The sequence below is a fragment of the Zonotrichia leucophrys genome, chromosome 17 (genome assembly GCF_028769735.1).
Source record: "Zonotrichia leucophrys gambelii isolate GWCS_2022_RI chromosome 17, RI_Zleu_2.0, whole genome shotgun sequence".
Lineage (NCBI taxonomy): Eukaryota > Metazoa > Chordata > Aves > Passeriformes > Passerellidae > Zonotrichia > Zonotrichia leucophrys.
Genome location: NC_088186.1, coordinates 7600889 through 7625063, shown reverse-complemented (window position 1 = coordinate 7625063; position 24175 = coordinate 7600889). Strand labels below are relative to the sequence as shown.

At 52.2% G+C, this 24175-nt stretch overlaps 1 protein-coding gene across 1 annotated transcript in view; it reads right to left on the bottom strand.

The window, feature by feature from the left end:
- The window catches only part of ASTN2 (astrotactin 2), a 354980-nt gene extending 331655 nt beyond the window's left edge, over positions 1 to 23325 (bottom strand). The window contains exon 1 of the mRNA XM_064728027.1: positions 22942 to 23325. Coding sequence (XP_064584097.1) covers positions 22942 to 23293 — 352 coding nt within the window. The 5' untranslated portion in view covers positions 23294 to 23325. The remainder of the gene's footprint in view (positions 1 to 22941) is intronic.
- Positions 23326 to 24175: the final 850 nt, after the last annotated feature.

Here is a 24175-nt window from a genome sequence, read left to right as displayed (position 1 = left end):
GCCAGCTGAGCAGCACGTCCAGGATCCAGCTGTTCCCAAATAGATATCAACCACAGCACAGCCTCCTGCCCCACAGCAGCCTCCTGATTTCATCTGGGCATTGGAGCTTCATTTTCCACCTGAATTTATCTAATTTCAGCTGCCAGCAGCTGGGTACAGCTCTGCCCGAGCCTGCAAAGTGGGGGCTTTGCTCTGAGCAGCCTGATTTTCCCAAATACAGAAAGCCGGGTGATTTTCCCAAATACAGAAAGCTGGGTGATTTTTTCCCCCAAGCTTTCACAGCAGGTGAAAGTTGCCTTGAGAATGGGCAACTTTTCCTACCCAGAAAAGAAAATAACAATTCCCTACAGCAGTGCTGGGCTCTGCTGCAGCCTCCCTGTGCACAGGACTGACCCAAGGCTGCTGTCTGTGGGCAAACAGCTCTTTCACAGCTCTGCTTCTCTTCAGGGGTCAGCATCTCCTGGAAAAAAATCCTTTCCTTGTCAAATGAGGCAAGAACAACAAAAAAAAAGCTACACCAGAGGTGTGGGGAGCTCCAGGCAAGGCTGGATGGGGCCTGGAGCAACCTGGTCCCTGTTCATGGCACAGGGTTGAAATGAGGTAAGCTTTAAAGTCCTTTCCATCTCAAACCACTCTAGGATTATATGTACTTAGCCAAACTTGTGCATCCTGGCTGCCAAGCTAATTTCACTCCTACACATCTGAAAAGGCTTCTTAGCTCAGGTGCAGAGTTGTATCAAACTCTAATACAATTCCTGCAATAGCTGCCAAGCCCTGGATGCTTTTCCTAAAAGCTGGGTAAATAGTGAAACAGCTGCAGCATTATATTTTTTTTTTTTATTACAGTTATTTTGTTTGTAAAAAGCAGCAGGCCATGGCTCCAGGACCAAAGAACTAAATACCAAACTGCAGGAGCCCAAGAACTTCAGAGTCTAATTAGGGGTCAGCCAGTGTAGAAGGCAAAGTGGAATCTGAGCAAGGTCAAGAGAACTTCCTTAAGGAAGGCTGGAAAAGTGTGTGCTAAGCAACCTGGCAGTATTATCAGCAAAAGCAAGCCTTTAAAATAAATGAAGGTGATTTGGAGGGTCTCATTTCAGCGGATTTTCAAAGAGCTTATGATAAAAGTACTTCATAAAAGATTAAGGAAAATAAACAGCTACCCAGGAAGGGGCAGCAGCAGGCAGGGATTACAGCTGGTAAGGCAAAAGGAAACAAAGACAGCGCTTCCCAAATTGCTGAGAGGTTTGTGGGGGGACAACTGCATGACGGGAACGCTGCAAGGTGCAGAGAGCAAGCCACAGTTTGTGCAGCATCCAGAGGAGCTTGGGTTTGCTGTGGCTACGGGGGCCGAGCGGCTGCGGCTGGATCCATTACACACCACGGGAGGTGGACGATGAAATTCTGTTTAGGCCAGTAAATGAACATGTTCTGCCTGCAGAAGCACACACCAGGGGGAGGGGGATGTACTGAATAACCATGCTGAGCCTGTGCTTTATTTGATTTACCTCCCATCCTGCTAATAAAGGAGGCTCCGAAGGTGGATGATGAGGCTGAGTCCCTGTGGTGGGACGCATCAAGAGCCCTGGACAAGAGGTAATGGCTTCAAACTGACAGAGGGCAGGGTTAGATTGGATATTAGCAAGAAATTCTTCCCTGTGAGGGTAGTGAGGTGTTGGCACAGAGAAGCTGTGGCTGTGCCTGGATCCCTGGAAGTGTCCAAGGCCAGGTTGGACAGGACTTGGAGCAGCCTGGGACAGTGGAAGATGTCCCTGCCATGGCAGGAGGTGGAATGAGATGAGCTTTAAGGTCCCCTCCAACCCAAATCATTCTGGGATTCCATTACCTCATTTGCCTATTACCCATGATACATTTTAGGAGGTTTTTGGAGGGGGCTGCCAGCTCAGACAAATTAAACTGAAGACAAGCTGGTTCAGTGCTCTGCATTAACAACCCTCCAAGGGAGATGGGGAATGTAATGCCCAAGCCTCAGGTAAAAATTATTTTAAAAAACAGCAGTTTTCCTCATCAGAAGCTAATGCAGAGTAAATCAATCAAACCCTGCTCCCCCATGACAGGGGAGGATGCACCACAGGGCAATTCTCATCGCTCCCCATTCTAAGGCCATGCAGGAAATGCACCTCCCTGTCCCACCCCACAGGCTCCCAGGCACTGCAAAACACCTGAGGCACTTCACTGACACCACCACAAGACACAAATCAGTCCTTGGCAATTCCAGACCTTTCCATTTCCCCAGGCATCCAGGAGGGTGCCACTTTAGCAGCCTCTGCTCACCTATGGAGAAGCTGTTCAGCTACAACTTGTGGAGAAATGCAGAGGCAGAACGTGTCCATCTTCGAGGGGTTTTCAGCAGGGAGTACTAATGACATCAATCACAAAGCCAGCTGAGCTTCCTACGCCCACTGCCCTGTGACATTTCTTCAGCAGCATCTCTAGCAGCATTTGACAGCAGGAACACATTTCAGCAAATCCCAAGCAAGGCATTTCCATCCTACAGAGAAGAAAACACGGGGCCTGAGATGTCTGATGCCCCAGCACAGCCATTTGGTCAAGGAGTGACCAAATACACACCAAGGGCCACCTCCACAACTCCCTTGTGTACAGCACCAGGGCTGTCCTGCTCAAACACCCAGAGCCAAAAAGTTCAGGCTTTGACTGTGCACAGGACACTGAGCAGGTAAAGTCAGCACTGCCACATCTCTATATATAAAATCTCTTTACAAGCACTTGCAAATAAAGGCAAATAAATTCCTAAGTAACCCCATTCAAGTGGGACAAAGTGGTGCAGAGACAAGGAAATTTCCCCCTCTGCACTCTCCTTGCTGCAGGTGCATCCCCAAGGCTCTGCAGCAGAGAAGCTTCTAAATAAAGCACAGAGGTTAGAAGGGACAAAAGTGTTGGCATTTAGTCTGGGAGGGGACTCAGACTCTGCTTTACACCCCAGAGGCATCACTGGGTACTAGGACAGACTGGATCTGACTGGAAGAGGGAGAAAAATCACTGCTCCACAGGGGCTGCATCCACAGGAGTGTGACAGACAACTTTTATGAAAAATCCTTTCCTTAGGATTCTTCCTCTTGAGAAGCTGAGAGGCTTCAAAAACAAAATGTAAACATTGATTATCTGCTGCTGTGGAATGCAACAGGTGCATCTGTGATTGGCCCATGTTGGATGTTTGTAATTAATGGCCAATCACAGCCCAGCTGGCTCAGACACAGTGCCTGAGCCACAAACCTTTGTTATCATTCTTTGCTATTCTACTCTTAGCTAAGCCTTCTGATGAAACCCTTTCTTCTATTCTTTTAGTATAGTTTTAATGCAATATATATAATAAAATAATAAATCAAGCCTTCTGAAACATGGAGTCAGATCCTCATCTCTTCCCTTAAGACCCATGTGAACACGGTCACACAGGAGCACCCCAGGAGTGAGCATGCCAACCCCTGATGGCAGCACATCCCCAGCCCAAATTCGTCCTAACAGACACACAACCAACAGGAAAAATGCCTGACATGTCCCCAAATCCCCCTCTCAGCCAGAGCCAGCAAAGTAAGGATTGGTCAAATTTACTCCTCCATGCATGACCACTGTGCACTGTCTGTGGACACACTGCAAGGGAAAACCCCTTCAAATGGGATTTCTCCCCACTGGGGCTTTTTCCTCTGGTACAAATCTATTTGAAAAGAAGATAAAGCATCTACAGTTGGACTGAGGTTTTATTCAGAGAAAGCTCTGGCTCAGAAATAATTGCCATTTGCTATAATTGGTGAGATGCAGGAAGGGACTAGATACAAGTGGAGTCTGTGCAATTTTGGGAGATTTGTTACGCTTAGCTCGCTTCTATCAATTTCAGTGCCTCAGACGCTTATGACCTGTTGCTCGGCTTATTGTGAAAATGGCTTTTATTTACTGCACTTCCATTAAAAGATGAAATCCATGCATAGGGCTCACAGGGCAGAAAATCACAGTTTACGTCTCAGCTTATCTCCCTTCAGCGGCCTCAGCTCATTTTTGCCCTGGCTCGCTCCCAGCTGCTATAAAAAAGCGTTTCTGAGCACTGGTTTGAGTAGCCAGGGCCCCTTCCAGAGCCCACGGGGCAAGAGGGGTGTTCAGGCTTTAAGGGAGGGCTTGGTGCTGCAGCTGCAGGTCAGGTGAAATGGGGAGTGTGAGGGATGGGGAGGATGAGGGATGGAGAGAAGGATGTGGGATGGGGAGGAGTGTGAGGGATGGAGAGGAGTGCAAGGGATGGGGAGGAAGGAGAGAGATGGGGAGGAAGATGAGGGATACGGAGGAGTATGAGGGATAGGGAGGAGGATGAGGGATGCGGAGGAGTGTGAGGGATGAAGAGGAGGATGAGGGATGGAGAGGAGGATGTGGGATGGGGAGGAAGATGAGGGACAGGGATGCTGTGGCACAGCCATGCTCTCAGCTCACACACAACCACCCTCCAAACCCCAGCACTGCTCTGATGCCAGGCCATGAGCTCCCTCCACCTGCAAAATAAGGAGAGGGACTATCCAAGAGCATGGCCCACACTGTGCTCCTGGAGGGCAAGTTCCTCCTGCTCCTGGAGAACAGTTCCTCCTGCTCCTGGAGGGCAGGTTCCTGCTCTCTGCAGGTCCAGAGCTCCTCCTGATGCAGTGCAAGACCCCAGGCCCTGCAGCACAGGCTACAGCAGTGCAGCAATAGGCTCAGCAGCTTCTCCTGCCCCAGTTCCCTCCCAGTGCTGCACCAGTAGCTCTCCCCAGAGCTGTGGCAGGTGGAATTCCCATCAACAAGAACAGAGCAAGCAGTGAAGGGACATTGGTGCCTCCGCCTGCGCCAGCTCTTGTTGTCCATGGCAGGTGCCACCAGCCATGGGGAGGGAGGATGGTGTGCAGGCATCTCCTGTCCTGTGAGAGGCCATTTGAACACCAGGCACACCATCTCCAGGGGTATCTGAGCAGCGTGGAGTTGCTAAGGTTACCTCCTTGGCTGCCTAATTAGAGGAGCTGTCAGTGTGTCACAGAGATCAGGAGATGTGGGCGCACGTGGGGGAGCTTCCAACCACACACAGAACATTTTTAGCTCATTAAAGCACAGAGAAAAGCCCATCTCCTCACGGGACAGTGTGTCACAGCCATGGGCAGAGACAGCCACATGCCACTGTCCCACTGTCCAGCTGCCTGCTGAGCATGGGAAGAGCTGCTGGATGGAGAAGTGCATGGACAAACAGCTTCCCCAGCTCAGAGAAGCAGCAGATCTTGGTCTGTCAGGCCCACTCACTCATTTCTTTCACTTCGGGCTCTGCACTTGCCCTCATCTCCTCTCCTCAGCCCTCTCTGCACCCCCAGTGGCAGGAAGGGAGCCAGGAGGGTCTGTCCCTCCCTCCCACCTCCACCTGGGAATTTCACCTCAATAAAGCCAAGGGGAGCCCTGCAGGCTCCTGCAAACAGAGGGTAAGAAAGAGGAGCAGGAACTGTGCTCAGTCTGCCAAAGGCATTTCATGAGGAAACAGCAAAGGCAAGAGGAAAATGCCAGAAGGACCCAGAAGGGCGGGATTTTGCACCAGATGAACCCACACACCCCCAGATGTTTCCCTTAACTGCAGCTCAGGAAAAACCTTGCAGGGAAGCTCTGTCACAGACATCTTTTATGAAAAATCCATTCCTTAGGATTCTTCCTCCTGAGAAGCTGAGACGCCTCAGGAACAAAATGTAAACAATGGTTATCTGCTGCTGTGGAATGCAATGGTGGATCTTTAATTTGCCCATGTTGGTTGTTTCTAATTAATGGTTAATCAAAGTGAGCTGGCTCAGCAGAGAGTCTGAGACACAAACCTTTGTTATCATTCTTTCTTTTCTATTCTTTGTTAGCCTTCTGATGAAATCCTTTCTTATTTTAGTATAGTTTTAATGTAATATATATCATAAAATAATAAATCAGCCTTCTGAAACATGGAGTCAGATCCTCATCTCTTCCCTCATCCTCAGACCCCTGTGAACACGGTCACAAAGCTCTTTCCCCAGCCTCTAGCACAGTTTAGTGATTGCTTTCACCTCCTGAAAACCAGGTCCCAAACCCTATAGACAAGGCCAGGAACCAAGCTGGGAGCACAGAACAAGGCACAACAAGAAATACATCACCCCAAGAGGCTCAGGGGAGCATCTTCTTCTGGGAATCACCCAGGAATGGAGCACACATCCAGCTCCAGGCACCTTCCTGCCCTCATCCATGAGCAGAGGACCCCTCTCCATGATGTAGAGGAGGTAAGACCATCCTCATCCACAGATTTGGGACTGCTGGGCAGGGGAAATCCAGAACTGGGAGAAGCCCCAGGCAGTCCCTGTGACCTGACCTTCCAGGAATGGGAGCAGAGATATTCCTGGATGGCAGTGCTGCCAGGGCTGACTCTGCTGGTTCAGAAAAGTTTAAGAGCAGCAGGATTAAAAAGGAGATGCAGCCAAAAATGCAAAAAGAGATCCTGGAGCTGAAACACTCGCCAAGTTTCTCCCTTACACTTCAAGACACCCACTCATCCTCCCCAAGGGCTTGTCAGACTCACATGGCAAAAAATACATGCTCTGCACCTACCCAAGCCCAAAAGAAAAGACCCTGAAATAAACCTGGAATCCAGGGCTGGCAGGAAGACAAAGTTGGGGGCGGAAGAGGAATTTTTGGTGTCTCTTTTCTGAGGAAGGAACTGCCTGACAGCTCTGCTGCAGGAGAGCACGGCTCACGGCCCCGTAGCTCACACAGCCCCCTCAGACATGGCAATAGATTGCTTTTAATTACAGGGCACCCACTCAGAGGCCCCAGGGTGTCCAAGGGACTGTAATGGAAACTAGAGCTTTGCAGGAATGAAAAAGAACCATCAGGACAAGCTGGTGCATTCTCACGGAAGAGAAAATCCCAATAAAAAGTGGCCAGTGTGGGACCAAGGTTGTCATTTGCTAACCCTGACAAGGGGAACTGCAGGCAGCTGGCAAAGAGGAGGGCGCTCAGAACGGCTGCCTCACACCCTGGATACCTTCTGGTGTGCACATCCATGGGCAGGGGTGTCAGAGCTCAGTGCATCCCTCTGGATGTCCAGAGTTGCCAAGGACCCCGCTGGGGGGCTCAGAGACCCTGGCACACAGCCCAGAGCACCTGGGGATTTGATTTTGACCTCTGGAGCAAGTCACCAGCTTTGTATGAGGACCTGAAAGTCACAGAATTTTAAATAGTATAATAATAAAATTATCATAGGGTGATAATGTAGATTTTGGGATTTTTGGAATGGAGGTCATGGGGACAAGATGGAGGAATTGGGTGTGTCCAGCCTTCCTTCTTCTTCTTCTTGGTTTCCATTTTCTGCAGTGATGGTGGCACTTTGGGATTGGTTTAGAGTAGAAGTGCACTGTCTAACACAGGTGATGGGTATTGGGAATTAAGTGTAAATATGTCATACGTAGTTTGTAGTATAAAAGGACAACACAGAGTGCCTGTGGCTGCCCTGCTGAGCAGATCTCGGCTGGGCAGAAAGAAAATTTTATAGATAAGAATTAATAAACAACTTCAAGAACGAAAAATGAAGAGTCCAGACTCGTTCTTCAGCCGCGTAGGCCGAAGCAGAGACACCCTGCACATCTCGAGGCAGCAATTAACAACCAAACTCCGAGACAGTGGGATTGAGAAGAGATGATATTGAAGTTCTTTCCAACTCAGGCCACTCTGTGATTCCAGGATGTTGCTCAGCTCAGGCAGCAGCGAGAGGGAGCTGGGTGAGGCTGGGGCTGCAGCTGGCAGGATGCAGCAGTGGGATGGGCAGCCAGTCACTGGATGCAGCCCAAGCTGCTGCACGTCCCCAGACACCCCAAGCCATCCCCTGTGGTGCCAGCAGTGTGCCATGCCTGCCTCCACCCCCAGCCCAGCTCCTCCAGTGCCATGGGTGAGCTGGAACAGCACAGACTGGCACGTCCTGTGGCACAGCTGAGGGCAGAAGCAGCCCAGAGCTGCTGCCAGGCATGGGCAGCTCCAGCCTCCCCTTCACTCTGCACTCACAGGGTGATGTTTGGCTAAGCCATTAACAGATGCTTGCTAAACATGTGGAAAATCTGTTTTTACAGAGCAGCTCCAAAGTGCAGTGAGTGCTGTGGGGTCAGAAGGGGTGAGGGCATGGCTGGAGCAGCAAGGATGGGATTGGCAGGTGTCCATCCACATCTCCTCACCTTTGTGCCTCCTCCTGCTGCTCTGTTGGTCCATCAGTGCCTGGAGAGCAGGACACACTCACTGCTCCCTCCATCAGGGCTGTGCAGGTCCCACCTGCCCAACACACACCAGTAACACCAACAAAACCACCCCACCATGCTGGACACCAGCAGCACCTCAAAGTGCCTTCAGGGACAGCCACATTTGATTGTGGCCAGGCAAAGTCTTGTTGAGAGCTGTCTTTCAGGAAAACTTTCTTTCTCTTTTCTTTTCTCTTTCAGAAATGTGTCAGTTTAAGATTGTAAAAATACTTTCATCTTCAGAACAGTGTCACAACTCCCCTTCAGCATTTTCATAACAATGCTGCCATTCTGGCTTCAAAACATCTTCCCAAACTTATTGTTCACACATTCACCAAACTTTAAAGCTCAGAACTGAGGGACTGCGATGAAACTGGAACAAGCTGCTCTTTGAATAAAGACAAGTTTTCCTTTCATCTCCTGCTAATTAACAGAAGCATCCTTCCCTCTGTGCCAGCCCCTGGTCAGCACTCGGCACATCCCTCAGACCTCAAAGAAAAACATCCTTCATCCCTCACTGCATCCCCTGCGCAGCATCCCAGGGACCAGAGGGATTTCTCAGCACTAGGGAGATGCAGGGGGGGATGTAGGAGCCCCTCAGAGCTGCTGTGGGACCCTTTCAGCTCAGTCAGGACAGGAATTATTGCAGCAGGAGAAGCCAAAGCCAGCAGCATCCCTGAGCTGGCAGCATCTCCACCTCTTGAAGCTTTTTCCTGAATCCCAGCTCTTGGGGCCACAGCATGGTAAAGAACAGCTCCAGGGATGTTTCAAAGACCTGTGTCCTGTTCCTCACCCCTGCCACCACAGCAGAGACTGCTGGACAAGGTAGATCATGCTGCCCACTGTGAGACCACTCCACCCGCCCAACCTCTCCCTCTATTTCAGTTCATGCCAGGAATAAAAACATCCCTGAGCAGTCCCCTAATTGCTGCAAATATTTGCAGAGCTGGAAGAAGGAGAGCCTGGAGAAGCTGCAGAGCCATTGGCAGCCAGTTCAAGGCTCCTCCTGTTCCCAGCCAGGTCCTGCCCTGGTCTCCTCTCACCAGGTCTCACCTGTCCTGGTACCACGGCTGAGAGCAGCATCATTCCAACCAACAGCTTTCCTACCATCTAAGCTCTTCCCCACACCCAACAATAGCAAAAAAATGAGCAGAATATCAACATTAACACCTGCTTGTTTGCCCTTAGGCACATCCAGAGCAGTTTAGTAGAGAGATGATCAAAACAAGCAGCGATTAAAACCCACGGCCCAGAATCCACTGAAATGCCTTTGCTTTTTGAGCCACGGCAAAAATATCACCTTCCTTCCTAACCCAAACCTCTCTGCTGCCAGAACAGGGCCCAGGAGATCTAGGGGGGTTTGAAATGCCTTTCCCAGGAGGTGACCTCAGACCTGCTGCAGCTGTGGGCACGGTATCCACGGGTAAATTTGCACCATTTCTGCTGGAGAAAAGCTTTGAAACCACAGCCTAGTAAAATTTGGCTTTACATGACTTAAAGCACATCTCAAACCAGAGAAGCCTTTGAGCAGTGGGAAACATGATTTTGGGGAGGAAATGCAGCTGGGAGATGCCCCAGGAGAAACACCAATGGATTGTTCAGGAAGGAACAGGCTCTCACAAGGCTCAGCTCTCCTGCAGCATCCCCTACAACCACCCCATATCTCACAGCATGGCAGCTCAGGCAGGAGGAGTGTTGCAAACAGGATTTTTTCCCTCCTGTTTTGCTTTTAAGTGGCTCATTGCAACACGCTGTAAAACCCTTCATCACCAGGGAAGGAAAAGGTTTTACAACAGTCTTTAAAAAGCAAGCCCAGGCAGAAGAGGATGCTTCCTTCAGCACACACAGTTTTGGGCAGCACACAGGATTTCAGGCAGCACTCCTGGGGAGAAAAATCCGAGCTTGGCAGAATCCTTGAGGCCAGCAGCATCCCCCCCTGTAGATCTCCAACTACCAGATAAACAGGCCATGTATTATAGGAAGCACAGAATTTTCTGTGATAGAAACACATAATTTCGTATTTTGGGGGGAAAAAATTAAAAAATAAGAAAGAAAAGGAAAAAAAGTTGCCCAAATTCCTGTTTTAAAAGAGCTTTTAATGTAAAATTCAAAGGGCAATGGGCTGTCCATCAGTTCTGAAATTAGTTTTAATTAGTGTAGTTCCTTCATATAACATTATTATCAGGTAAGCAAAAATAAGGATCTGAATGGCAATCCATGATCTATATTACTTTTGTAACTGTTTTTTTCTATTTAGAATAGAGATTTCTTGGTGGAATGTATTTGTTTGACTCAAGTTTCTTATATATTCTGAAAAAAAATATAACAGTGTAGTTTTAGAGGTGTAACCAACTAAAACTAAAAAGGTTCATTATTATCCCTATTTCTATGTCATTATATCCTTGTTAAAGCATTTAAAAACACATATACTGTTAGGCATCCAGTGTTCCTTTTGTTCCCTCCCAGAGCCTCAGTCCTGCCCAAATCCCAGCTCCTGTCCCTGTCCCCACACACCTCTGGGCCATGGCACATTAAGGAACAGCTTGTTAGCCGAGCAGCAAAGGCAGAATAAAATCCTCCAAAATTCTCCAAACGCAGAATAAAATCGAGTAACACGAGGAGCAGCGTGTCTGGTGCGCTCACTGCTGCTCCAGCAAGACCCCGAGCTGGCTGTGAGCAGCCCCTACAGGCAGCATCCCTGACCTCCCTCCCTCCCAGCTGCCATTCCCCTGATAATGGATTCCCTCAGCCAGGGACACAGAGGGGACAATGGCACTGCTGGTCTGGGAGAGCAGCAAACACCAGCAGAGGCATCAGCAAGGGCTGGGAGATGTAAAGCAATGTCATGGAGTTTGTGTCTTCCAGCAGCTCTGGCTCCTTGGATTGTGTTAAAAGGCAAGGCTGCTGGTGTTTGATGAAATGTGCTTCCAGCCCTTCTGATCATGCTCAGGGAAATTAAAGCAAGGAACACACAGTTGTGGATCCAGTACAAGGGATGTGACTGCAATGGCTACAGTAAGGACAGCCACAAACATCTAATGCCTGCTTGAAACTCAATCAATTCTGAAGGTTCTTAACATCCAACATCTGTAAATGATGCTGGCAACAGCACATCCCATTCTTTATGACCTCAATGGGGCTCAGGGAAACAAGCAAAGCTAAAGGAGCAGCAGGAGCCAACACCTGCACTCCTCAGGGATGAGCTTGGGAAGGTTTGGAGCAAGAACAAATGGACAAAAGGGCTGGTGAGCTCCTGAGACATCCCTGCTCCATGCCAGCAGTGCCCACAGCAATTCCCATCCTCAGACCTGACAGAATCAGCCCCCTCAGTGGTGTTTTCTCCTCCTGAAGAGGGGACCTGGACCATCCAGTACAAGGGATGTGACTGCAATGGCTACAGGAAGAACAGCCACAAACCTCTAATGCCTGCTTGAAACTCGATCAATTCTGAAGCTTCTTAACGTCCAGCATCTGTGAATGGTGCTGGCAACAGCACATCCCATTCTTTATGACCTCAATGGGGCTCAGGCAAACAAGCAAAGCTAAAGGAGTAGCAGGAGCCAGCACCTGCACTCCTTGGGGATGAACCTGGGAAGGTTTGGAGCAAGAACAAATGGACAAAAAGGGCTGGTGAGCTCTTGAGATATCTCTGCTCCATGCCAGCAGTGCCCACAGCAATTCCCATCCTCAGACCTGACAGGATCACCTCCCTAACTGGTGTATTTTCTCCTCCTGAAGAGGGGACCTGAGGCTGGCAGGCACCACGCACCCTGTGATGCACTTGATGGGAACACGTAGAGGCTGCTTTTGATTTTACACTTTGTTTATAGCACACATTTGGGGAGCTACAACAGAATGGGAAAATACATCCCATAAACAAACTGCTAAACAAAACAGGCTAAATATGCACCACTCCAAACCAAAATAGATTCCAGCTACCCGCCGTGCCTCAAGCATATGCCTCTGACAACAGCTCCGCTTGGGCCCCTGGTCCTGCATTCAGTTTGGATTTTTAGGCTCTGCCTAACCATTGGCAGCACCTTCAGATGCCTCCCACAGCTCCAGGTAAGTCAGGAACAGTGAAAATACCCCCAGCTGGAAGTGGAGAGCAGCAGGGGGATGGAGGCATCACCTTTCCATGCTCCCACCCCACAGACAGATGTTACCAAAGGCTGCAGGATTTGGAGCTGAGCCATCAGCTGGCTCCAGGACTGACTGCAGAGACAGGAGGGAGTATTAGGTGACAAAAGACTCACACAGCAAGTATTTCAGGCAGACATTGAGAGTTTCCCTCCCAAGAACTGCCCCGTCAGCTGAACCCTACCACCCTGCTAATGCCCAGAAGCAATTCCTCAAGCGTTTAAACTTTATCCTCCCCTCTCTGGGGCTGCACGGAGGGCACATTCCCCTGCGAATGCCTCTTCTGTCAAGATGCAAAGCTGTTGAAGCTGTGTGAAAGTAATTCCCACCCACTCCTACTGCCCCAGGAAAAAATATTTCTTTGGTGGTTTTGCATAACAAACAGCTACACGGGCTTGCCTGCTTCTCCTGAGAAACTCGGGCTTAGAGGAAAACACCATCACAGCGCTACTCTGAGACCAGACTTCATAAAGTTCCCCCTGCAAGGGGGGGAAATACTACCACAGAGATTAGGCTGCCGCTGCTCCTGATAACATTCAGTCACCCTGGCAGGCTGCAGCACACCGAGTTTGTAAAGCTCCTTGGGAATCCTTCAAGATGAAAGGTACAGTATGATACGGATGTATTATATCCGTGGGCTTTGTTACAGCACACATTTCCTAGCACGGTTTTATTGCTGGAACACAAAGTTCAGCCCAAGCCCGGGGGCTCTTCAGGTGACAAATGCACACCCCTGCAGCCCTCCCTTCCCTCTGAGGGGGAGGAAAAATGCCAAAGCCCCAGTGGGAAAGCAGCAGCAGCAGCAGGAGCAGCCACCGCCCTGCCAGCAGCCTGCACAGATAAGGCCAACGTCACCTCTGCTGGATGTGCTTTCAGCCTGCAGCATGTCTGACTCCCAAATATACCTGTCAGCTTCCCAAAATGCCACTGCTGTCACTGGCTCCTCTGCAGAATCCCTCCTTTCCTGCTGGACCTTCTTCAGAGCCTTCTGTCCCAAGCCACCCCCAGTGAGGGTCCATCAGCTGAGCCAGCCTTAATGAAGTGGCACCCAGCACTGGAATCCCCTTGAATACCCCGAGCTGCCCACCCTGAACATCTGCTCCAGACAGAAGATAATGGGAGAAGTTTGCTGTGGACACAGCTTGACCAAGGGCTGCCCAGTTTGGATGGCATGGAAGGGAGATGGGGAATACAGATCCTTTTGGATCACCTGCCCAACACCTTGCTCTGCCTGGGCACCTCTGTCTGGCCAGATTTCCCAGGATATTTCAGGTAGAGGAACAAGGAGTGTGACAGCAACAAGAAGGTTGGGAGGAATTCCCTGGGCAGGGCAGGAGAAAAGAGTTTAGACCTCTGTAATTTAAACAGATGGGAGGTTGAAAGGACATGGAAGAAATGTGATGGGGGTAGAAGGAAAAGGGACACAACAGGATGTCCCAATAAGCCCCCAAAGTTCTCCAGGGCCCCCACCCCAGCTGAGCCCACCACACAGGTGACAGCCAAGGTAAAGAGTTTCCATCACCCTTCACCCCATGGAGCAGCCCGGGCAAGGCAGGGCTGAGCAACAGAGTGAGGTGGGGACAGCAGCTCCTGCCATGGGAGCCCCAGCATGCCAGGAAACCCATCTGAGTGGGAACCTGCCTGGAAGAGCAGACCTTGCTCTGGGGGCACCTGCACCAGCAATTCACCAGATCAGTGGCACCAGCTTTTACCTCACCAGCCCCCCTGGTAGCAAAAACAACATTCACAGCAAGAGTTAGCTGAGGAAGAGGCTTTCCTGGCCAGCAGCAGATCCTGGTCCAGGGCTGCAGGGAACACACACACTCTGCTCCAGCCCCCTTCCCTGCCCACACACACACAGACCACCCCTGTTCCCCATCCAGGAGCACCACCCCGTGCTCCCAGCATAGCAGCACTGTAGCAGGAAGCTGATGGTACTGAGCACTTGGCTTGAGGCAACACAAACATTCCTGTGCTGTTGCCAGCTCTGATATTCTGTCACTTGATCCCACAGGTTAGGGATGTGCTGTGCTGCCTTGGAAGGACATTGCTTAAGAACCACAGAGAGCAAAGAGGGGAGGATCCAGGCTGTGAATGGCCTTGGGAAAGCCCCAGGCACATTTGGGAATTCCAGCTCATGATGGGCAATGCCTGGGCAGCCAGGAGTGGCCAGTGAGCCCAGCTCACACAGGGCAGGATTCACAGGCAAGGCCACCCTGCTGCCCTGGAGAGAGAAAAGGGAGGGGAAAAAGGAAAAATAATCAAAGCCTCAAAGGCACCAGCACAGCTTGGTGATGGCTGGGCTCCCCAGAATGGTCTGTACCCTGTTATACAGACCTGGAGCCACGGGAGGATGGGCTCACCTCTGCAGTGAGCACACACAAAAAGAAAGGCACCATGCACCAAACCCCCAGGCTGGCCCCAAATCAGGCTGGAGCCCGATTCCCTCCTCCACTGGAGGATGTTCCTGCCCAGCCCTGCTGTGCCCCCCTCCCTGCCCCTCTGCAGCCCCTGGGTGCAGCTGGCAGTGCCCCCTCTGTGCCATTGCCTCCTCTGGGGGAGCAGATGGTGCAGCACAGGAGGGGCTCTCCCTGCACAGCTGACCTTTAGCAGCCCATCTCTCCCTGTGTGTGAGCACCCCCTGCCTCCCTCCCCTAACAGGATCAGTGCCTTGCATATGCCTGGGAGCAGCACCATCAGCTCAGTAATCTTCCTAAATACAGCAGTTACCAGGTGACTGGGAAAAAATCTCTTATACTGCTGATGCTGCTAATGGAAAATTTCTCCCCTTTTGCTGCTGCTTTCAAAGCCAGTCGAGGTTTCCTACAGACTTTGTCTTGCACTGAGACAGGAGAGGTGAAAGCACAGAGAAAGGAGTGCCGAGTGGTGGGGGGCAGAGAACGTGGAATAGAGGGAACTGGTGATTCTGCCCCCTCCCCACAGACAGAGCCCTGGCTCCAAATCTTGTCTGCCCCATCTTCCCCCAGCCCAACCTCCCCCTGCAAGGAATCCCTTCTTGCCCCTGACCTGCAGCAGGACACTGGAAGCACTCAAGAGCATTGCTTCTCACACAGCAAACAGGGAAAGACACCCAAAGGGACAATGGGCCACAACTCTGTGATGTTTTTCTCCACTTTCCCCCTTCCCAGGAGACAACCAGAAAGCCTCTCCCAGCCAGTGCAGATGCAGGCAGCCAAGATCCCTGCTCGTCCCCTGTGCATGCCATTCTGCTTCTTCAATACCATTAAGTGTCTCCATGCTGTCTGGCCACTGGAAACCTTAACTGCATTAGCTGAGACCCGAGCAGCAGCACAAGCATTCAATTCTTTTAAGTGGCCCCATTCTTAAGCTGGTTATGCACCAGAGCCATCCCTGCTCGATGCCATCACACACCCACAGGTGGGGCAGGGCTGGGGAGCAGCCTGGGAGCACAGGTTCATCACCCTCCATTTCAAATGCTTGCTACAGGAGGAGGGCACTTGGCCACGGGCTGTGCAGTGGATATTTCAGGTCATGAAAGGCATCAATCCAGACATCTTCTTTTCTTTCAGTTCCAGCCCACCCTGCCCCACACTCCACATGGCATTTTGGTGTGATGGCAGGTGTTTCTCAAGCCACCTGCACCTGCAAAGGTGTTAAAGAAGCATGAGATCAATACCTCATCATTCCCACACGTGGCATCAATCTGTTCTCCGTGGTCCCAGCCTGTCCCTGTGCCTGAGCTCCTGTCACACCAGGAGCTGGTTATGCACCAGAGCCATCCCTGCTCGATGCCATCACACACCCCACAGGAGCCATGGGAGCACAGGCCAAGCTTCATCATCCTCCATTTCAAATGGTTGCTACAGGAGGAGGACACTTGGGCACTGTGGATATTTCAGATGATGAAAGGCATCAATCCAGACATCTTTTCTTTCAGCTCCAACACCAGCCTGCCCCACACTCTACACATCATTTTGGTGTGATGGCAGGTGTTTCTCAAGCCACCTGCACCTGCAGATGTGTTAAAGGAGCATGAGATCAATACCTCATCATTCCCACACGTGGCATCAATCTGTTCTCTGTGGTCCCAGCCTGTCCTGTGCCTGAGCTCCTGTCACACCAGGAAAGCCCCAGGGCTCAGCCCTGCTCACAGCCAGCCAACACCACCCATCAGCACCGTGTCACCCAGGCAGCACAAAGGCTCACCCATCACACAGCTGAGATTCTCACTTTTAGGGCTTAGGAGGGAACAGGCAGCAAGTTTGGGAGGTCACATCCACCTGCGTGGTGGCACCTGGATATCACTCACCACCCCATTCCCCACAGGGGACTGCAAGCTCTCTGCATAATTCTGAATGAAAGCTCGTTATTTCTTCCTGGAAAAGAGCAACAAAAGCCTCTGGCACGTCATGGAGAATCAGCTGGGAGGAAGGGGGAGCAGGGGGGATCCCCAGCCTCCAGCCTCCCCCCGTGGCAGCTCAGCTGCAGCACCAGCTCCTCTCTCCATCCATAGTTAATCTTCTGTTGCCACTAGCTGGTCAACGCGGGTACTCTTGGAAAGCAGCAGCTCCCCGAGCACAGCCTGCACTCAGCTACACATTCCCAGCTTTAACTGGGATAATCAGCCCAGAAAATGCCCAAAATGAAGCAGAATCCTTGTCAAGTCCTCACCCCGCTGTGCTGGACAAGCCATGCTCGACCTTGCCTTTGTGGAGGGAAGGGATGGCCTCAGGACTGACCCATTTTCCTGGGTTTTTTTGCCTACAGCCTTGCTGGTGGTTATAGTGCTTGCAGACTTCCTCATCTACCTCTCAGTACAACCCCACCCTGAGCTGGGCTCTCCTTCCTCTTCCCAACTATAAAATCCAACATCTCGGAAAGCTGGAGTAATCAAACAGCAATACAAGGAAGGGAAGAAATCACTACCAGAAGGTTTTCCTCTTTCCTGCCCCCTCCCCAGGCAGCCCCCACCACCAGGGACCTGCTCAGACCCCAGAGCACACACAGCTGTGGATAGGAATGGAGGGGCAGGGAAGCAGCCCCATTACCAGGTCTGCTGTCCCAGGGTGCCACCAACCTGTCTCATCCTCACCACACCATCTCACTGAGGCTTTTGGGGTGGAAGATATGATTCTTTTGCCATTGGATTAGCTGGGGAACAGAAACAATACAAACACAAGAAAAAAAAAAACACACAAAAGAACAAAAAACCCCCAACACTTGATTAACCCAACCTCTGAGCTGATACTCCAGGCATCTCAAGCCTAGCAGGAGGCAGTAAATGCAAAGGGAGGTGCAGAAATCAGACTTTGCTTTTCTGCAGAGATGACCCCACGTTTAGGTGCCAAGCCCTGACCATGGGGGCTGCACACTGGGCACCCACACAATGCTGCTCCAAACCCCACAGGCCAGCCCAAAGCAGGGAAGGGCACTTCTGAACAGCAGCATCAGCAAGCTGCACTCACACCCAGGCTCCCCAGGTGAGCCTTCAGCCTCCCCAGCTGCTCTGCACAAACAGGAGTTGGTGACCAAAATGAGGGTGGCAAAACCCTGCTCAAGCCTTTCTAGGAGCAGCAATAAATACAATCAGCCCATAGGGAACTGAGTGTTTTCCATTATTTTAATGTACTAATAGAAACTCAGAATGATTAAGGGTGGAAAAGGCCTCCAAAATAATTGAGTCCAGCCCTGACTGATCCCTACCATCCAGCCCAGAGCCCTGAGTTCCACATCCAGGTGTTCCTTCAAGACTCAACACTCCAGCCCTACAGAGGAGAGGTGCAAGTTACAAGATGACTTTGGGAAGAGTTGAGAAAGAAGATAAAAGTGGCACTGAACTCATGAGCTGGAAGAGCAGGGGACGACCATCAATCAGCCACACACAGGGGCCACAGGGGGACACCAGGAATTCAGCCACACGAGCCTGCTTTGTGAGAGCCACCAAAACAAAGCCTCGTGAAGCACTGCAGACACTCAAACAGCATCCATTAAAGCCATTTATGAGAAGTGTGTAGTAAACTGTTCTTATGTAAGCCACTACAGGGTAAGAGCAGTGGTGAAAATTGCTCTGCCTGCCTCTTCCCTTCTCTCTCCTCTATATAAAGCTGCTCACACATAGACAGAGCTCATCTAAATTAGCTCGGAAGCAAACTGCCTCATTCCCTGGATTGCACTCGGAGCAGGCTACGCCGTGGTGGAGCAGCTTCTGCAGGGAACACATGGCTGCTGATTGAATCAGGATCCACACCTCACAGAGACCTCGCCGGGCAAGGATAGAGTCAGTGATAGGCTGCTCTGTTTGCAGCAGGGTAACTCTAGGAGAATTAGAGAGGGGGGGAAAAGCCACAGAGCATCACTAGTATCCAAGGTTAAGGAAAGGGCAGGATGCTTTTTCAGGAAAGGGGAGGCACAGCAATTCATAATGCACTGGTGGCACCTACATTTGTCATTTCCTGCCACCACTGGGCTTTGCTGAGTAATTTTATAGTAACGTAACTGGGGGGTAGTGGGAGAAGCATCCTTCTGCTCTCCAACGCAGCGGGGAAAAAATAAACCCAGGCGTAGGAAACACAGAAGCTGTGACACCCCACTGCAGGAGGGACACCGAGCACAGGGTGGGTGTTTCTGCAGCAGCTCCCCACTGCAGCCCAGGAGGGATGCGCAAAGAATCAAAGTTTCCTGCCTTTGTTGGGAGAGAATGAAACCACCCCCAGCCTGGGCTCCTCACCTTCCTGCAGGTGCCGGGTGCCCGCTGAGGCACAAAGAGCTGGAGGTGCTGTCCAGCAACCTGAAATGGCCACATGGGCACACAGGGAGAGAATGGAGCATCCCCAGGTACCCTCCTGTGGAGCATCTCTGGTACCCTGTGGGTACAGAGAGAGGAGCTGCTGTGGAGCATCCCTGGTACCCTGTGGAACATCCCTGGTACCCTCATGTGGAGCATCTCCTGGGCACACAGAGAGGAGATACTATGAAGCATCCCTGGTACCCTCCTGTGCAGCATCCCTGATACCCTCCTGTGCAGCATCCCTGGTACCCTGTGGGCACACAGAGCAGGAGCTGCTGTGGAGCATCCCTGGGCACCCTGTGGAGCATCCCTGGTACCCTCCTGTGCAGCATCCCTAGTACCCTCCTGGGCACACAGAGAGGAAATGTTGTGGAGCATCCCTGGTACCCTGTGGGCACACAGAGCAGGAGATGCTGTGGAGCATCCCTGGAGCATCCCTGGTACCCTGTGGAGCATCCCTGGTACCCTCCTGTACAGCATCCTTGTACCCTGTGGGCACACAGAGAGGAGAGGCTGTGGATAATCCCTGGTACCCTGTGGGCACACACAAAGCAGGAGCTGCTGTGGAGCATCCCCGGGTACCCACCACCCCCTAGTGGGCTCCTGCCTTCCATGAGTAGCTGCTGCTGCTGCTGCTGATGCTGCTGCTCCTGATATTGCCAGTGTGCCACGGGCCCAGCTGAGCTGTGTGGATGTTTCCTAGTGCTGATTTCTCCTCTGTCTCAGCCATGCAGTGGCTCCTGCAGACCAGGCAGCCCCGCAGGCAGGGATGCTACACTGGAAGCTCTCGCTTTATGCACTTCAGAGAATTTAATTTCATATAGTCAGGTAACAGATAAAGTTGTTTCCTCCCTAGAAGGAGGAATCCTTTAAAAAAAAGGGACACAGAGCACTCCACGTGCTTTGTACCAGCCAGCAATTCAGGGCATCTGCCTGGAGGATGTGGCACTTCAGGACATGGTTTAGTGGTGGACTTGGCAGTGTTAGGTTTACAGATCTTAAAGATCTTTCCCAACCTAGATGATTCCATGACTTTGAGTTTCACACCACTGCAGCCAAGGCTCTGGCACCTGCCATCCCTTAGCTACAGATCACCCACCCTCCTTTAAATGCCAGGGAGTGAGGAGCAGCTCAGGAAGCACTGCAGTGCTGGGACTTGCTGAGCAGACCCAGGAGTACAGTCCTTGCTGCCTAAACTCATTGCCACCAAGAAAAGCAACATATTCTTTTCCTCCTCCTGGCCTGGAGAGACTTTTGAGCCCTGCAGAACGGAGTGGCCTCAATTTTTTTTCTCAACTTATTTCACTTCAGAATCAGTAGCATCAGCACCATGTCTCAGCTCTGCCAGCTTTATGCTTCCTTTTCTTTTTTTAATCTTTTTTTCCTTTCAAAAACTCCTCCAGGATGCCAGTTGGGCTGGCTGTCCTGAGTTATGTGCTTTAGGAGGTCATCCTGCCCCATCCTTACCCCGCTGAGGCCAGAAAGTGATCTCTGCTCACAGCAAGATCCTGCACTCCAAGACATTCAGAGTCCTCAACACATTTGCAGCCGGCAGGACGTCGGCTCTTACGTGTCCTCCTGAGCTCATGCCCAGACAGCCACTCAACATGTCCAGCAACACGCACAGAGGGACACAATCATCAGAAATCAGCTAAAGATAAGGACCTGCAAAGATTCTGCCAAAGAGAATCTCTGTCCCCACCTCTCTCCCAAGCCCTCCCGCATGTAACGTGATTTTCACCTCCAAGAGCCCATTACGAGGCAGCAGCTGCTGCTCTCCGGTTCCCAACCATCAATGAAGTTAGGAAAGGATGGAGAGGGTAAAAAAAAAAACCACTACAGAAAACTACAGCCTTAATTCCTGCTCTAGGAAAACCAGCCAGCAGAAATCCTGCACAGCCCTCACCCAGAGAAGAGTTAACTGCGAGCGAGACAGTTGCCACACCAGGAGATGGGGAGAAATGCAACAAATTTCAAATATCAGAACATCCACAGCAATTCATGAGCTAGACCTTGGGGAAGGACAAGTGTTTTACCTTCTCTGGAGGCAACAGACTGATTAATTCCAGGACCATGATGAAGCCATCCCACCATGGGCACAGCCTCCGTTTGTCTTCCAATCTGCCTGACCCCTGTGAGTCCAAGGGAACAGGAGGGGATCTTTTGGGGTCTTCCGTTCATGAAGGGGCAGGAAAACCCCCACAGATTTGCACAAGACATCCTTCATATTCATGAGTGCACACATAACCAATATGCCAGGCAAGTAAAAGAAATTTTTAGATGAAGACATGGTCTCTTTACTGGCAGGCACTCACAGAAATAGGATTTGCTATACAAGATCGTGCCTCTGATCTATCAAGACAAATTTCTCTCCTTCAACTTGAGCTATTATCTAAGCTCACACAGAGGGGTTTCTCTGCTATCTGATATATTTAGATCAGTGCGCAATTCACACCCAGTCCCTGAAGAAACTGTACTCTAATCTGAAAATTAACTCAGTGAACCATGAAACTTCTTGTTACTTTTAACCACGGTATGGTAAACGTCATTCCCACTGCATCAAACCTTTGATTTGTCACTTTTGTTAGTGGTCTGTTTCGGATTTTTGCAGTTGACCAACCGTGTCTAAGGAAACTGCAAAGCTGGAGCCCGAGAGCCTCAGGAAGTACCACCAACTTATTTATTAGGGCGTTTGCTACAGCAAAGCTTCACACAAGGTAAAATGACAGGACTGGGGGACACAGACAGGCATTTCCTACCCCTGCTCATTGCACCCAGTGAAAGGGAATAACTCCATGAAACATGGGAAGGGACTTGGGGTCAGCTGTCCCCAGTGAGCCTGGACATGGGCACACCTCGACACACCTGAGACACACAGAGAGATGTGCTGGAAGTCACAATCCCGTGTGTCAAGAGATACCTGAGACCCGAGTTAAGCAGCTACTCAGATTATCCTAGGTTTGCATGCCGAAAAACAGGACAGCTGATGGATAAAGCAAAGATCAACCAAAACCCTTGGATGACCTGGCAGAGTAAACACTGCACTGCCCAGGTGACATTCGGAGCAGTTCTCCCGGGGGACTGGCTGATTTCGGCACAGAAATGGGTAAAAGTGACAAGGGGCAGCTCGGGCACCCCACTCGAGAAAACAGGATCCGGCATCAGGACCCAAGTACGACCACAGAATTATTTCTATTCCCATCCCCCTCCCCACAAAGCTGCGAGCGGAGGAAAGTCTGCAGCGTTCGCACAGACCCGGGCGCTGGAGTTGTGCGTGAAGCGAGAGCGAGCCTCGAGAATTAACACGGAGCATTTATAAAACCAGGCTCTGGCTAAGAAAAAAACACAACAAAAAACATCCCCTCCCGCTCTGCCAGGCTCAGCGGCACCTCCTCAGGGCTCAGAGCTCAACTTGGAGCACACGAGGCAGCCCCCATCACTCGCAGCCTGCGCGGGGTTGCTCTCCTCCTCCCGGGGAATGCTCCGCTCCTCCCGGGGCTGCCAGCGCCGCCAGCCTCAGGCCCTGCTAAAAAATCCCTCCCCGGCAGGAAAGGCAGGAAAAAAAACCAATAAACCCAAAAAACCAGGATGCAGCACAGGGGCAGGGTTAGAAAGCCCCAAAACACATCGAGCTGCCCGCGGAGAGCGGGGAGGGCGGACACGGAGCCGGCTCGGCGGGTGTCGGATGCTTCGGGGATGCTCCGGGATGGCGGGGCGGGATGCGGGACGGGACGGGACGGGGCGGGAAGCGGCTGGGGCGCCTACCGAGGGTGAAGAAGGGCAGCTCGGTGTTGTCCAGATCGTCCTGCACGGCGACGCGGCCGGGCAGCTCGCTGCGGACGAAGAGCAGCAGGCGGGACTCGGCGGCGGCGGCGGGCGGCGGGGCGCCGCTCCAGCTGATGTCGTTCTCGCGGAGCACCGGCAGCGTGGACACCGTCACCGTCTTCACCCGGCAGGGGCCGGGGGGCTCCCGCGACGCCGCGGCGCCGGGCCCGCCGCCGAGCAGCACCGCGGGCGGCGGCAGCAGCAGCAGCAGCAGCAGCGGCAGCACCGGCGGCAGCACCGGCGGCAGCGGCGGGGGTGGAGCGGCGGCCCGGCGGCGCGGCGGAGCGGCCATGCCGGCCGGAGCCAGGCGCAGGAGCGGGAGGCGAGCGGAGCCGGGCGCTCTGAGCCGCCCCAGCCCCGCCGCCGCCGCCGCCACCGCCCGGGCCCGCCCCCCGCCCCGCCCCGGCCCCGCCGCCGCCGCTCCCCGCGGACCCTCCGCCCGCCCCGAGCCGGGAGACGCGCTCGGAACCGGCCCCGGCACCGGCACCGCGCTGCTGCCGCCACCGCGCCGCCACCGCGCCGCGACCGCATCGCCGCCGCCGCTCCCGACCCGCGCAACTGCGCGGCCCGAGGAGAGGGGCTCTGGCAAGGGCATGGAGTGATGGCTTGGGAGGGACCCAAGCTTGGGACCGAGGGAAGGGTTAATCGGGATGGGAGGGAGACATTCTGCCGGGTGAGGAGCGCGAGGTGGCCCGGAGGAGCTGTGGATGCCCCTGGAAGTGTCCAAGAAAGTGTCCAAGGGTCTTGGAGCAACCTGGGATAGTGGAAGACCCTGCCCGTGGTGGAACAGTGGAACTGGGTGGTCTTTAAGGTTCCTTCCAATCCAAATCATTCTAGAATTCCAGGATTTTATGAAAATTCCACCTCTCCCTCCATCCAACTCATTGCCACTCTTTCCTCAGGCCATTCCTTCTTTTCAGGGCCCTGCACAACTGCGCTGCTGGAGGAGAGGGGCTCTGGCAAGGGCATGGAGTGATGGCTTGGGAGTGACCGAGGGAAGGGTTAATCGGGATGGGAGAGAGACGTTCTGCCCTGTGAGGAGGGCAGAGGGTGCCCAGAGGAGCTGTGGATGCCCCTGGACCCCTGGAAGTGACCAAAGCCAGGCTGGACAGGGCTTGGAGCAACCTGGGACAGTGGAAGACCCTGCCCATGGTGGAGGGATGGAACTGAGTGG